Source organism: Glycine soja, chromosome 2 (assembly GCF_004193775.1).
Source record: "Glycine soja cultivar W05 chromosome 2, ASM419377v2, whole genome shotgun sequence".
Classification (NCBI taxonomy): Eukaryota; Viridiplantae; Streptophyta; class Magnoliopsida; order Fabales; family Fabaceae; genus Glycine; species Glycine soja.
The window spans coordinates 49,690,526-49,707,204 of NC_041003.1; the positions used below are offsets into that span (position 1 = coordinate 49,690,526).

General features: G+C 31.1%; 2 protein-coding genes across 3 annotated transcripts; one reads left to right on the forward strand and one right to left on the reverse strand.

Annotated features, from left to right (window-relative positions):
* Positions 1–3,313: 3,313 nt before the first annotated feature.
* LOC114372163 (heavy metal-associated isoprenylated plant protein 47-like) lies at positions 3,314–4,167 on the forward strand. Its single transcript, XM_028329601.1, has 3 exons — positions 3,314–3,428; positions 3,624–3,702; positions 3,844–4,167. Exons 1-3 carry the CDS (start codon positions 3,417–3,419, stop codon positions 3,987–3,989), a joined length of 237 nt encoding a protein of 78 aa, XP_028185402.1. The 5' UTR covers positions 3,314–3,416; the 3' UTR covers positions 3,990–4,167.
* A 1,808-nt stretch (positions 4,168–5,975) lies between these two features.
* LOC114403002 (putative DUF21 domain-containing protein At3g13070, chloroplastic) lies at positions 5,976–15,058 on the reverse strand. 2 transcript variants are annotated; one of them, XM_028365713.1, is made up of 14 exons: positions 14,054–15,058; positions 13,224–13,321; positions 13,043–13,136; positions 12,394–12,471; positions 12,126–12,229; positions 11,524–11,605; positions 11,039–11,178; positions 10,878–10,956; positions 10,707–10,770; positions 9,879–9,970; positions 8,834–8,899; positions 7,660–7,776; positions 6,968–7,138; positions 5,976–6,427 (listed from the first exon to the last, which is right to left on the reverse strand). In XM_028365713.1, the coding sequence occupies exons 1-14, from the start codon at positions 14,627–14,629 to the stop codon at positions 6,188–6,190; spliced, it is 2,001 nt and encodes a 666-aa protein (XP_028221514.1). In that variant the 5' UTR covers positions 14,630–15,058; the 3' UTR covers positions 5,976–6,187. The 2 variants fall into 2 exon arrangements, with proteins under 2 accessions (XP_028221514.1, XP_028221522.1); XM_028365721.1 differs by lacking the exon at positions 13,224–13,321 and having other exon boundaries at positions 14,054–14,222.
* Between the last annotated feature and the right edge of the window lie 1,621 nt (positions 15,059–16,679).

The window sequence follows — 16,679 nt, forward strand, 5'->3', positions numbered from 1 at the left end:
CAATGTTCGCGTAGTGAAACATTTTAGGATTAAAATAATATGCATAAATGTTCATATTGATCCAATCAAGTTTTATTCAAACAATTTCGTGTATTGTACTTTGCCTTTTGATTACATGGTCCTTTTCCAGCATTGTCGTTGTCATATTTTTCACTACCATGATATATAGCACCGAATAAGTGACCAAGTATGTCAACTTAAAGAGGAAATTATGAATCAAAGAAATTAAAATGCATGCCAATAAAGGGAGAGTGACTCTCTCGAAATCTTTTTGTCATGATACGTATATATGTCACTAAGGTTACAGCTGAATCGCACCCATTTTTCTGGAATAAATCCCAAGATCCGCAAATGGAGCAGCTAATTGGGATGCAACTTAATTCTACCCACTGAAGCACAACACTTATTTTCTGTTAGGCCGTGTTGCTTCGTGCACCTTTTTTCGGAATTTTATTTTTATCTTTTGGATTGGTTATTCCAAAAAATAAATTTTATAATCAGGAATGTAAGTTTACATTTTGAATTGGTCATTCTAAAAGAAGAAAAAAAAACAAACAGTGCAGGAAACAACAACCTACAACTCATCTTGCAAAATTAAGCCCAAATCTGATTTAAACAACAGGAGGATTCAAAATAAAACTCTCTGTTACATTCATTTTATATATTTGATTTCTGTAAATTTGTTTCTTTAGTTTTTCATTTTTTTTTTTAAGATAGTGTGGACTGTGCCCCCTTCAAAAAAGATAGTGCGGAATGTAGATGATAATTTTTTAGGACCACTTTGGGCTGCATGGTAGTCTTTCTGTTCAAACCCAATCTTAAAGTTGGTTGTAGCCTGTATAGGTCACAAAATCATCTAAATTATATTAGGCCCCCTAATTTCTAGGGCTGGGTCTGTCCCTGTTTAGACTCATCCTAAGAGTTATTGTGTTCAGGGGTTAGTTAGACTTTTTTATTATTATTATTATATAAACAAAAGAAATATTGAAAATTGAATTTCAACTGCATAGTATTATATATCCTCTTTACCAAAAAAATATATATCTCCTTGTTAGAATGAAAAGTTATACATATAATTCATGTAAGGCTGACTCCCTGTTTTATTAAATTTCTGACCTAAAAATGAAATGTAAAGACTGAAGAGAGAGTGTAGCATGTAAGATTAACAGCACGTGCAAGAAAGGGACCTACCTTTGCCAGATAAGCTTTGCTCCCCTGTGGTGTGAACAGATAAAATATTAGTTTCAAAAGTAAACAACACCCATTCATTCTATTTATATTTAAATATTAATTCATCATTAAGGATACATCTATTTATAATAATCAGTATGATTATTGACATATAACGCTCAAATTTTTATTTTATACTTATTTTTAAGTTTTTTTTTACAGAAATTTATGAGTTTTTTTAATCACAATTTAAAATAAATTTGAATTAAATGATTTTTATGCACTCTATATATGAAGATATCACCCTCTCAATTATGGACACTAGTTAGTAAGTTAGCATGTCCTTACTTAATTAGATTCGTTCCCTCTGTCCTCATGTTGCTTTGCATTATATATCCAAGGAATTTATTGCCCTTTTGCATATTTTAGTCAATTCCACACAGCTTTCACACTTAGTTTTCTCACTAAGGTATTTGTGTAAGATATTTAATTTGTTTTTGTTTTTTTAGTAGTTGAAAAACTTATTTGACGTAATTGATTTTTTTTAGTAGTTGAAAAACTTATTTGATGATTCGGTAAATAAATTTTTTGTAATAATTTTTAGTATTTTTTTGAAATGCTATTTTAAGTAATATTTTTTAAAATGCTAGCTTCTAACTTTTAGTTTTTTTTTTATATTTTTTTTATTTTTGTCCTTAATATATTTATCAAATTTTCTTATTACTTTTTTTAAAAAATAAATCATAATTTTATTACTTTCATGTCATTTATATTTTTAGTTATTTCAACAAATAATTTTATCGAACATTTACAATTTAATAAGCTAATTTTTGAACTTCCAATTATCAATTAACTTTTCAGCTAATTTTGTTAAATATAGTCAAAATCAAATTATCAATAAGTGTTTGTGTTATGAAATATTTTTTAATTAACATAATGCACATATAAACATTTTTAATAATTGATAGTTGTATATTTTTTTTTAGAAATTTATATATTTTTCATTTTCATCAAATTACATAATAGTTATATATGCTAAATTTATTAATTTTTACAAATTATATATAAAAGTTAAGACAAATACTAACAAGTGTCGTAATGACACTAGTTAAAAATTTAAATAATTTTTTTTTGGGAGAAACATAATTATAATTTTATGAATTTTTTTTACATTCTCTTATAATTTAAACATTATTTTTTTTCTTTTTGTAAATTAATTTTTTTCTTTTGAACAATGTTGTTAGGATACTGATTAGTAAAATTTAATAATTAATGATTGATTGTATAAACTTTTTACATTAACATTGTATATGAAAGTTGAACTCTTTTTTTTTTATTGAATTGACTTATTAGTAGTATATAGTTTTCTTTTAAAAATACATCTATAAGTCACATGCTTAGCGTACGTAGTATTCGAATGTCCATTATTCTTAAAAGAAATAGAAAATACTTGTGAATAAAGTTTTGACTTTTGAATGATGAATTTGCAATTGTAAGATACTGCTATCAAGGGGGGCTGCATGCATGAGCATGCCATGCATGGTTGTGAGGTTTACAACTTACAAGTCAGATTCCGTATATAACATAATCAATTGATAAAATGGTGACATCGGCAATAGCGTCATCGTATTACTCTAAAAAAAGAAAAAAGAAAAAAGAAAAAAGAAAAAGAATAGAACGTTATCATGATCGTGCCGTTTAGGATCAGTGCCTATTGGTATTTTTGGTTTGTTTTCAGAATGTATTCTTGGCTGGGTTGTAGTCGTAACAGAGAAATGTACTACTGAAAATTACAAAAGAAAAAGAAAAATTACCTCTTAAGCTCATTTGTAATTGTTCGTGGCAATTAAAATATTTTTTTTATAAAGAATTATAATTTGATGTAATTGAATTTTTGAATTTCACTGAAAGAATGGAATTTGTTTTAAAAAAAATTAAAAGTAAATTCCATCACTTATATAACATTATGATCAGAGAATTCAAATGTATCTCCATCCATGTGATTCAATATTGACTTTTAACATAATCAGGTTGACTTATTTTTCGTTTGATAATGCGATATGGCAGCCGCGTTGAATCCATAAAAAGTGGATCGCGCCAATGTACGTTGCAAGTCAATTAGTTGAACGTACACATACTTATATATAAGTGTACGCGTGATGGTGAATAATCGTACTTCTAAGTTCTAATTAAGAAGAATCCGAACTTAATATTGAGCTCTTTAATTTCACTAATTTGAGGAAAACATGACTATGAAGGTAAGCAACTTGCTTAATTCATTAAATTTCAGTTTGTGTTTTTCCTCTTTGTCAAGAAAGTTTCAATTTGACTTATCTACAATTCCAGAACAATTTCCAGTTTTGATGATTCTACATAAGTTTCAGCTAATTCCAGATATACATATATGTATACATGTTAATTAATTATGAAATGTTCTACTTCTAATGGAGCAGCAAAAGATCGTAATTGAGGTGCCACTCCACTGTGAGAGGTGCAAGAAGAAGATTATGACCATATGCACTATGGCAGATGGTAAGTTTATCGAAAATCATTTTTATTTTATTTCGGTGACTAATTAAATTAAATATGGCTTAAGTTATCAGTATTAATTATTTGTGCTGCACATGATTTATAATTAATTGTTTTTGGATCATATGATGTTTATATATATAGGTGTCACTTCGGTTACTTTTCAAAGGGAAGAGAAAGAAAAAGTGGTTATTATAGGAGAAGGAATAGATGCAGCTGGGGTAGCAGCATGTTTGAGGAAGAAGGTGAACAAGTATGCTAGGCTAGTTAGTGTGGCCAATGATACATGAAGAATATTGAAGAGAGTTCACACACACGTGTGTGTGTGTGCGTGTGTGAATTTGTATCTTTATATAGTTTTTGTGTGTGTTGTTATTTCTAATATTCATGTGGGGGTTAGAAAGTGATTTATTTGTTAATGTTTTCCTAAATTAATAATCAAAATTGTATCGATTATTGTTTGTGCCATGGTTGATTTTGTAGAAATTTTATGTACCTCACGTTAGTAAGGAGCATGCTTGTTTACCTTGCATAAAAATGATATTAATTTGTTATCTTTTAGAAAACACACACTCCTGATCTATATTATCTTGATCCGTTGCACAATCTTTTTAAACTAAACTGTCAAATTTTAATTAGTATATCACGATCTATATATTATCCCATTACTAATATTGTTTTATGTCTTCAATTTGTTCATGATGTGGGAAATGTCTGGGAGAATTTATTTGAAATTGTAAAGAAAAAGATTGCTGACCTTTTTATAATATATCTTTAATTTATTTTAACATGTATTATGAAAAGTTTATCAAATAAGTCTTTCTTTTAACTAATTTTAGTATACTTTACAATTTTTTTGAAATATACTTCACAATTAAATTTTAAAATTTTCATTTGATAAAAATTTATTAAACAGGTGTTTAATAAAACAGGTGTTTAATAAAACAGTTTATATACATATATTCAAAAACTTCCTTGATGATATATTTTCTTAATTTCTTCTATGTGGACTTGCTATCAATATTGTTTCTTTTTTAAAAAGCCGAAACGTGTATACGCTGAATGAATTGACAGCTGATGCCATGGGGGTTCGATTCAATTCCCTCAGTTGTAGTAGTTTCTTCTGTTTACCTTTTTGTTTACTTTTCTCCACTAGCCAAGAAAAATGAATTTTATAGCTCGAGCATCATTGGCAAGGGAATTAAATTATGTCTCCTTCGAGTTTAATTTTAAAACGCACACTTTTAAAGATAAATAAAAATTATAGAAGCAAAATTCACTATGCTTGTACACATTTATATATTTTGAGCAAAACATTAAGGACTCGTTCATTAGAGAAGAATGGAATGATAAAAGAAATGAATTGAAATGAAAATTTTAAATTAAAATAAAATGTAAAAATATGAATCTCACATTAGTGTTATTTTTTTCACTCTCTTTCTCTTTAAACGAACCCATCATAAAACAAAAATCATGATACATGTCTACAAATTCAACTAGCAAGGACAATTCATACTGGCCAAACTTGCTTTTCAAGGTGTCAAATGATTTTGTGGGAAAAAAAAGATAATATTTGATTGTTTCCTGGCTCGATCTGTTTGCCCCCTAAAGGTACATTTGACTACATTAAGCTGAGAATTTTAATATGAAGTTCCGTTTCAAATTTACTTTTAAAATAAAAATATTCAAACATAAATTCCTAATGTCATAAACGAAAAAAAATGCTATTTTCTAATATATCTTTATACAAAAAATGCGGTCCGAGATGGCTCACATTTAAGCAAATACACGATTTATTTATCATCAACCTCGAAAACACTAGTGGCACGCTTCCTTGAATATTTTATAAATAAAGAATCAAAACCGGGAGTTAAGAGTGAAACAGGATTGCTTCAAAAAAAAAAAAAAAAGGAGTGAAATAGGATTGAATAAAGTACAATTTTGAAGTTCACCATTAATTGATAAGGATTAAAATTTGGGGGAGATAAAGACAAATTGTATTAGAACCAAAAAGAAGAAACGTATAATCTATCAAAATATATTCCAGCATCACAAATTTTACATCTACCTCCAATTAGTTAATCTGGTGACAGATTCTTTACCAGTGATAGGAAGTGAAAATTGTTTTTAAGTTATTCCTCCAAATTTGTGAAGAAACACAAGTAAATTACTGTGTTTCAACAGTGCTAAGTTATTGTGTGTGAGTGTGTGTATATATATCTTATGAGAGGAAACATTTTATATATATGAGAGGGGGTTGGGAAGAATGGCTATGGTTTTGATCAAACCTGACATCTTTATTACACCAAAGACTTTCGTTAGCAAAGACGCCTCAAATTCGTCTTTTGCAAGGTTTTACATGCTTGAACTCATTGCTTCTCATTTTGAACATGTATCTCAATTTTTTCATCTTATAGGCTGTTGCAAAAATGGCACAAAAGCATGCCAGGTATAAAGAAAGGAGAAAAAATATGAATAACGGACAAACTTAACCTCTGTTAGAATTTTCCTGATCAACTAAATATTCACTAGAAATGTCATCCTGTGGTGTCTTTGCAAATGTATCTCCGTCATATTCTGCATCATTGTCTGAGTTTGCATCACTCCTCCATTTTCTTTTCATGATTTTGGGGATCATGCGAGTTACTTTAGTCTCCAACATTTCATCATTATTATTTATGTGTTCAAACCGAACAGCGCTCACCTTTCTGGCATTTCCAGCTAGTATCTGCACCAAAGACAAAGAAGCTGTGTGTTTTCGATTCCAAAGACGAAGGGAATGGGGGAGGCTAAGGATAAGCTCCAGATTCAGTTTATTAATTCATACAGATTGCCAAAAAAAAACAGTTAATTTGAAACCATATGAATGTGGCTCACAAGTTTAAAAATTGCAATGATTATGCAAAACATAATTCCAATCCCGAGACAACATAGAACCCTACAAAATGGAAAAGCTGTAGAGTTGACAAGCTAACAATATACCAAGTCCTCTGACATGGCTTCACTAACAATATGTTCAAAAACCAGAAATCAAAGCACAAACTTGTTGATCAAGCTTTTTGAAGAAAATCGCATTGACATCTTTAGTGTAGCTTGAGAAATAGTACTGAAAAAAGGGTACATGCAACTTATGCAAGTATACTGTAGTTGTATTATGCTATCATCATACTTGCTCTCACCATCCATTCTCTCCAACTTTGCACATATATAACCAAAAAACAATAGGACTACCCTGAGTGGAATTTTAAGATAGCAACAGACTGATTACCTCAAGTTTGAAACTCTGGTTCTTCTCCTTCTGATCCTGCTGGTCAGCATTGGACTCATTGTTATCATCTTCATCTTCCCTTTCAAGAACTACTTTGATGCACTCACCTGTCCTTGGAATGTATCCAAATGCTTCACACACAAAGCCTGATACCGTCTCATATTGGTGACCCTGAAATAGCAGATGTCACCTAAGTATCAAGAAGCCTGAAATTCTTCATCAGACTTAGCAATATGAACAGTAAGGAAAATTAATTCCAATGAGCTGATTGTCTCTCAACTCAACTCTAAGCCCCAGGATTTATGAAACCCAATTGTTGTTAACAGCATAAATTTCTCCAAAAATATAGCAAAGTTGCTTATTTTCCCAATTTAGTACACAACTTGTGTAGAAATAACAAACTAGCATAAGAAATGTATTGATGTGATGCCTATTTGAAATCCAAGGAAGCGGATGCCTATTTGAGAAGCAAAGATGGGTCTACGATGCTACAATGATTCTGAAGGGCAAATTCATGAACTTAATTATTGATATACTACTAATAAGAAGTTGTGATCTTGGATATTTTCCCCTTAAGAAGCAAAAGCTGACTAGATAGTCCAACTAAGAAGGTCACACTAGCTCCAGTCAAATAAGCAGGGTCATCATCAAAAGACAAATATGTCAGTTGCATGCAAAAAGAAGTGGCAAACCTCTGGCATCTTGATGTTCAAATCTTCAGAGAGCTGATCAATGGATGTGTTTGCATCCACATCAAAAACACCCTCAGCTCGCATTACAATGTAACCAGTTTTTTTCTGTATCTCCTCCTGTAGGAATAACCAGGAAAGAATGTAAAAAGGTTCTTTAATAAAAAATTAGCAAGCAGAAAGTAGTTTTAGTCATAAAAAATCAAATGCATAACTAGGCAATAATAGCTAAATTCAAAGTCCATTAATAGTTATAGTCTTCAAGTCCATATTTTGGATAGTATTGATGTGATATCCCACTGATATCAGTAGTTTCAGTGTTAGTATTCAGCATATGTATCATTTTCTATCTTCAGTCTGAGCTAGTTTTTATCAGTTGCCCAGAAATTACGTGTAGGATTACTGGCAGCGTCAGAATCAAACCTAGCTTAAGTTGTATACTGATATCTGTTTTTCTATCAAAGTTGCATTCTATCTTCCAGAACCCTTTTGCACTTACATGCATTATTATCACCTTTTACACAGCATTACTGGTCATCCTCTCATTTACTGCAATTTCATACTCATATTTACACTATGATGCTTTGAAGAGTTTGTATTTGAACATTGAACATGGCTAAGAAAAAATTATTTTACTTATATTTATTTTTATCAAAAAAGATTTCCTAGTTATGAAATAACATCATAAACCCATCATTGCTCAAATAAACATTGATCCATCTCAATAGTTTGACCTCTTTATTTCCTTCTGGAGAGATTCTGTTACTTTACACTTCAGTTCGTTGTATACTTGAAAAAACTTACTTTTTAACTGCTTTGAATTATATCAATCTGAAGCCATGAAAATAGAAAGCCTAAAACACAAGCTGGACTTTTAGCAAAGCAATTAGTAGCCATTAAACAGTAGATTTGTTAGCATCTAAATTAGTAGCCATTCAAAGCAGTAGATTATGGGACAATAACTAAGAAAGGTATACAAATATTATGCAGTCAGGACAAATGAATATTCCATAAAAAAAACTGTTGCTGAACAAAGAGTGCAGAATAAAAAGGATCTTTTGTTTCTTTTTTTGGGTGAAACAGAGTAAAGATGGATGAATTCAATATATGCTTCACTTTCAGTTATTTAAAAATAAATTTAAAAGAAACAAAGTAAAGATTAAGCACAAGCATTTACCTTTGAGTCATTTTCATCAAATATTTCACCAACAATTTCCTCAACAACATCTTCGAGTGTTACAATCTGTTAGATGGCAAAATCAATAAGACATCTAGATTTGATAAACTGAAAGTTGTTAGAACTTATAAGCAGATTACATGGAATGGATTTCAGAAGACTTGGAGAGTCTAGTTACAATCTAATAAACTGTCCGAAGACGTAAAACTCTCTCTTGATTTAGCTATCAATAATAAAAGTGGTTTATGTCTACACCCATTCTTGAACCAGTCATTGCTAAATGCAACAGGTGTGTGGAATGGTGAACCATAAAATCATTTAAAAAATGAACTCAAAGGATCGAAGAAACACTGCCATTAGACATTCAAACTTAATTTTAACAAGAACTAGGAAAGATAAAGGCAAGCGGATGAAGAGAATAGTGGGTAAATAAGAACATTTAGTAAATCAGAATAGCCTGCCTTATAACCAGAAAGACTTTTGGTTTTATTACAATGATTTTGGATATGTAAAGTTAGAGAAAAAATAATTTAAATTATATTAGAGAACAAGACACAGCGTATAGTACAACATATTACAAGAGAGAGCTGTAGCACACTTAGAGATGTATAAAAACTAATATTTCTACAGGATTATTTATGAATATTCTTGCAATAGTTCACGATGACGGGAATGATCTCAATGTTGAGAGAGCTGTAGCACACTTAGAGATGTATAAAAACTAATATTTCTACAGGATTATTTATGAATATTCTTGCAATAGTTCACCATGACGGGAATGATCTCAATGTTGATTCTGTTAGCTTTTATTTCAAATTAGCATTAAAAAGAGGTTAATAAATAATTGGAAAAGATTTTGAAAGAAACTAAACCAATAGGGATAGCATGTTCAAATTGATATCTTTCATATACTTCTTTTGGGGTCAATGGTTGTAATTAGCAGTGTATGCATCACCAGTGAATCATAAATTTACAGATTTATATTCATATTTATGTCAGACAAAAAGATCGAAGTTGGTTGTATTCTGGATTGGTGTGCACATACCCCCACAGTTCCACCATACTCGTTAAGAACAACCGCCATGTGAACCTTCCTGATTCTGAACTCTCTAAGAAGATTCCAAACAGACATTGAATCTGCAAATCAGGGATTTATTAACATTCTGCACCAAGTTAAACAGATATAGATGTATTCCTATCCCAGACAGTTCAACCAGTTTAACAATTCAATTCCCATATGAGGAGAAAATCAGGGATTTTGATCATTAAGTTTAGTCAAGACATAGTAAGTCAGCTGCTGCTTAATTCTTTGTCCATACATTAATGAATAATTCATCATATAATACTAGCACATGACAGAATGCCAAATTGTTGAACATTCCCCTGCTACCCTTCCAATTGGTGAGTCTGTATTATAAGTTTGTCACAGGGCATTAAAGATATTGTGAAATTTATCAACGGAAAATAATATATCTTGATGAAACAAAGATAGCATATTAGCATGTTTAAATTTTAAAATATATGCTGAAGTGGCAAGAAGGACAATTCAGAGCCTCCAGCAGAATCTATTCTGAAAATGCACTGACATATATGGAGTAACACAATCAACACAGCAGAGATGACAACGCAATGAGAGAATAAGAAACTTGCTTTAATGCACCATCAATTTAGATTAACAAAATGCTAAATGTAAAAAAAGTCTGACAATGGATCTAATAGCGTATTGCTTCTTTTTTGTTGTTCCTCACCTGGCATAGTTGGCCCAATTATAGTCATCAGGTAAAATAAATAATGTTTTATATGTACAGTGGCTACGTTGCATGAATATGGGTGAGCATAGGTAATATCAACATGAATGATGAAAAAAAGTTACCAGGTACAAAATAAGCAGGTTTGTGAGCCATATCTCCAACCGTAGTACTTTCTAGCAACTCACCCTTCAAAATCAAACAGATTATAGTTCTGCAAACTATGAGATTGGGGGATATAATTAATAAGTAAAGCACTTGTAACTCAATAAACATGATGAGTAAAATCTGCCAACCTTTTGAACATAATCCAGCAGATCCATTGCATATGCTATACCCATTATATTATCAACACGTTGCTCAAAAACAGGTACCCTAGGAAACGTGTCATGATTCAATTAGCACATTGGAAAAGTAAAATCACTGTAAATTTGAAACCTGGAAATCTTCAAAATACCTTGAGTACTGATGTGTGACCCACAAGTGATGAAAGTCTACCAGGCTTGAACTTGCATCAATTGCAACAACATCAACAAGAGGTGTCATAACCTCTCTGACATGTGTGTCTTTTATCTCTAACACATTTTCAATCATATCCTGTAATATTATATATATATATATATATATATATATATATATATATATATATATATATATATATATATTTGAGATGCTTAAATTTTAACAGACAAATAAAAATGGATTAAAATATCTATAACAATCAATGAAGATAAGGCTTTTGCAAGTGTTGTAAAGAAGTGTGACAATAATGTAACATACATCATTATCAGAAAATATGATGGGGGCTCATTCCATATGGAAAATTGAAAATTTATATATGCTTTATGAAATTTTATTTTCTATAAATGAGAGAAAAGGCTAAACATTTTGAAGACAAATATATAATGATATTATTAGAATATTAAACCCAATATTCATTACCTGTTCTTCCTCCTCTATTGCCCCACTTAATTCTGCACCTCTTAGCATCAATTTTAGCTCATCTTCAGTTACATATGGCTCACTGGTAAAGCAAGCAATAACTTTAGTGTTGAATTTTAAAAAAATCAACAAGAATATGTCCCACAATCATTGCTTCAACAAACAGATGCCACTTTCCACATGATTTACATACTAAGGTGGCAAACCACAGTTGCTCTTTCAAACCAGGGTTCAAAAATACATAAAAGGAAAAAAAAAACAGTTACTCCCTTGTGCCACATCATTCAACCAAATTTGGAACCCAAAAACAGAAAAACTGTTAACCATCTACCACGTATAAATCCCTCATAATTAATAAAATAATTTTAATTTTCCCATTTGTTCTCTTTGTCATAACATTTAGGAAAAACTCAACCTTAGGAAATGGACAGTTATCATGGAGCATGGGTGAAAATAAAAGAACACCATCCTTAAGATGAAGGAACTAAGATTTAGTTAGCATCAGATTAAAATTAGATTTCACAAAACATCCATAAAGAAGCAAAAGAAATAGATATAATATGATAAAAGAAGATTAATCTCTGGCTATCTTTTCAACAGACCTTCTTCCTTTTAGGCCAAGCAATTTCAGCATCCCCATTGAAAGATAAGTAACAATTCTTCCTACAGGATACAACACCAGGGAAAGCCATGCCACTGGCCTGACCTAGAGGCATTAGGACCAATATCAATATCAATATTTGTTACAAAAGAAGTTGAGGCAGAAATATCATGTAAATATGAATGATGTGTTGTCAAAAATGATTAATCAGCAGCATCATTTCTGTTCCCAAATATTATAAAAGAAAAGGCAAGAAATTTACAACTTACCACAAACCGAGCCACCTCTGTGGCGTTATGAACAGCTATGCTTTTTGGAGTGATTTCAGTGAGAAGCAAAATGGCAACCTTGTTTGATTACAAAGAGAAGAAAGAAATTAGATATATGAAAAAAAAAATTATATGAAAACATACAAACCTGCACACCATATGCACTGTTCTGTGATCAATTTGATGCAATCGATCTGATTGAAAAGATAATTTATGATTCTATTGTAAATCCTATAACAAAACAACAAAAGAATAACATAAAATTAGGCAGGTATATCCTACATCCTATAATGTTGTCTAAACTTCTGTCTATGGAGAGCTTAAATGTATGAATTCAAATAATGAATCATATCATCCCCCCGTTTCTATCTTACTCAAAAGTTAGCTAAGGCACCTTTTTCACAAATTGGTGATAAAGCTAGCAAGCTTTACATGTCAAATTCTTGTTCCCACCACATCAGGAGTTTGCAAGTTTAATGGGCAGCATGTTGATATACTGAAAGATTCAATGTTCCAAATGAATAATAATCAAGTGGCCTAGTGCATCTGAATTTTTGATAATCAAATCAATGCATAAGCCCTTTAAGCATGTTTTGATGTCCTAGAAATAGTAGATTTTTAACATTTGAGCAAGAAAATCAAAACATACAGTCATCACTCCTGTTGCTGCACTGACACCAGCTTCACCAAACATAGCAGTTGCTGCTTCAGTGACAAGAGCAGTTGCCCCAATATTGACCACCCTGCATACAACAAAATACTAGCATGAGAAACATTCTATACTGAAAAAATGATATTTTTCAATGATAAGATCAATGCAAGGAGAATACGTTGTGCCAATAAGTATTGTGGTAAGGAACCGAGTAACATCACTTCGGAGTAGTCTGAAGACACCGTTTTCAGACTCCTTTTCAGCCAACTCACGAACCTTACACATTGTCATAACAGATATTTATAAGAATTCAGGGTTCAAACTTTAATCAGCTAAACTAATCATAGTGAATAACAAATCTGATGTGCAAAATATGCAAGCATGTTAAAGGAAAAGGAAATATAGTAGACTAGTAGTTGATTCTATCAGCAACATTTAATTTCCTTACTAACATATACATGAGTTATGAAATCCCTAACTTTTAGTCATTCATAAATTCTGCAGTGAAACCAATATTTCAATCAAATTATGATGTTATATTAGATTTTAGACATTAGCACAAATACATGAATACAAAGCAATATATGTCTGATATTGTGCTATTATATCAAATCTTGAAAAACTTATATTCTCAATAACTTGAGAAAAGAAGATAGAATATTTAACACAAGAAATCCTGGTGTTGAACTCAGGTACATGGCAGATTAATTTCTGGTCAGTATGATCTAATGCAAGATCCAAACTTCATTTCTTAAAAAATGAGAAACTTTAAGAAATTGGATAGCAAAACAAATTTCATTGTCAAATGTCAACAATGTTACCATCCAATCAAGTTTGGCAACAATCCTTTGGTCAACTTGCCAAATAATTATTTAATAGGTCTATACTGAATAATGCCATAGCAGGGGTACAAAAAAGGGTTTTTGTTTCCTAGGCATAGCTCCTACTTTCATATAACATAAATAGTATCGTTCAGAAAAAGGAGGGATAAAATAACAAGATAGATACCTTCCAAGGCCAAAGAGTAGTGATTGAAGTCTCTGCCATTGAGAAAAAAGCTGAAAGGCCCAAAAGCACTGCCAGCACCAAACCTTGCTCCTTAAATATACGAAGAACTTGCAACACTTTAGGCCATGTATTCCTAAGCAAAAGAATGCTCTGTCCAAAGACACCATATCCTGCATTCACAACCCCTTCAACGGCGAAAACTCGTGAACATCCAAACACCAATAACCCACAAACAGTTGCAGCAAGGATGATTCCCCTCTTTAACAATTCCTGTATACAGTTCAAATTGGCGTTGGAAACGACATTTCTATCGCTCAAACAATCACTGCTACTACCTAAACACCTCAGTCGAGTTCTATCTTGTAACTTGGCATCTGCTTCAAAACTTGAAGCATGAAGCCTTGTAAAAGAGGATGGAGCAACACAATTGGGCACAAAGGGAAATGAGTATCTAGTGTTTCTACCCAAAACTTTGATTGGCAAGCTCTTTCGCCGATTCTCATGCGCGGGGTAAAACAATCTGGAACTGGAGGAGAACATTTGGTGACTGAGAACCCAAGATTCGAGTGTCATCATCACTCATAACAGAACAAAAACACCCACCAATTCAAAATCAAAGTTTCGTACAAAGAACTGTAAATAAACTCAATCAAGCTGAGAAAGTAGTTGTATGTTGCTTAGTAATCAAATCACAGAGTGGTAAAAGAATTGGTTGTGTTATGCAACACAGGAAGGGGAACGGCAAAAAAGAAAGAGGAAACGTATATGCGCCAAATAAATTATATTTTGGGGTGTTTTGGAATAAAAAATTGCAAATGTTAAACGGAGAATTGGAGTAAAATTAGGGTTTGGAAGGGAATAGTGGAAACTGGAAAAGGTGGCGCGTGCATTGGTGGCCCTTGGTAGTTGCTACTTGCCAGCTCCCAAGTTCGGCGCAACAAGTGGGTTCTATTTTATTTTCAACTATTTCAGTTTATTTTTCTTCTTAAATATGTTTTATGTTGATGACCAATTAACGAATTGTTATAGCTTAGTTGATTTACAGGGGAATCTAACAGTTAAACAGGATGCGTGGGGAATCTAACAGTTAAACAGGATGCGTGAATCTTATAAATTGTTTGATATCATTTAATTTTTATGGATAAAAAATTTAATTAATTGAACAAATTCTATAAATTATTATAAACACATGATACTTTCTTTCATTTTCATAAATAAAAAAATAATTTACAAATTTTATTTTTATCTTTAATAATTTTTACTTTACGTTGGAGATCTAATTAATCAATTTTTTATTTTTATAATTATGTTTTAATTGTTTTTATATATCTATCTTTTTTTCCCTAAAATATTTAAATTATTTATTATTAATATCTATCAAATATTTTAAAAAATTACTAATACAATCAGTCTTTAATGTTCCTCCTTCACTTTTTATTAACTATTGTTTGTTGAAGGCGAACTAGGATAAAGGAAATTAAAGAGAAAATGGAAGTAAAATGTAAGTTATTAACTGTTTATTTATCATTTTTGTTTCTTTTAGAATATGTTTCTTTATCATCTTTTATTACTAAAGCTATTAAGTTCTGCAAAATTCTGTTCCCGCTCAATCTACATGCAATTCCCGCTCCCAGTCTAGCATCTTTTTCACGTAAACATGCATAAAACATTAGTTTACAACTTATTTTTATTTTTATAAGAAAGACACATATTTAATGTTTACGTTTTTTAATAAGCATTAAATTATTCTTATCCTGACAAGCTTTTTGGTTCAACTTTAAATCACGTGTAACTTCTAAATTTTTAATGACAAGTTACAAAAAACTCTTCATATGCACTCTATTATATAATCAACCAATTATCAGCCAATATCGGGAATCAACTAATTTCAAGAATCAATGCAGAGCTTTACATATTTTATCTTCGCTCTTCAACTGTGCAACGCATATCATTAATGGCTGATTTGAGTATCTAGTGCATTTCACTTGGGAAATTTCTTATGAGCCACTGGGCAAAATTAATTAAAGTATGACATACAATAATGGTAGCCACTATTAATTAGATAATCTCATCCTCTGATAATTTTTTATTCTACTCTACACGGAAATTCTGATCAGTTCCATATACAAATAAGCTTTTCCGGTTAAAATGGCCAAAAGGGTGACAGAAATTTCAAAGATAGTACCTGGAAGGATTGATTGGAGGTGCAAATAAGGGTGATTCGTTTATGGTTCATTCCAGACTTTAAAAATTCTGCAGACATGAATAACATGGAGATGGTACCGCTTGATGCAAAGGTAATCACTCATATATCCTATATGCATCATGCAATCGTTTTTTTTTCTTTCTAAACTCTGTTGTTTAACAGGGTGACAAGGTGCATGTTAATGTCAAAAAGGCTCTAATCAAAGATTTCAAAGATGTTATCCAAGAAGAGAATGCTTACCTATTCGAAAATTTATTGGTTGCTCTTAATAATTTCAAATTTAAAACTACCAGGCACAAATTGAAATTGAAATTTATTGCTTGGTAATGTTATTAATCATGATAAAATATTAATTCCTAGCATGTTAGTGATAGGTCCTTCATCATGGGCATCACATCATTATTAATGTAGCACAAACAT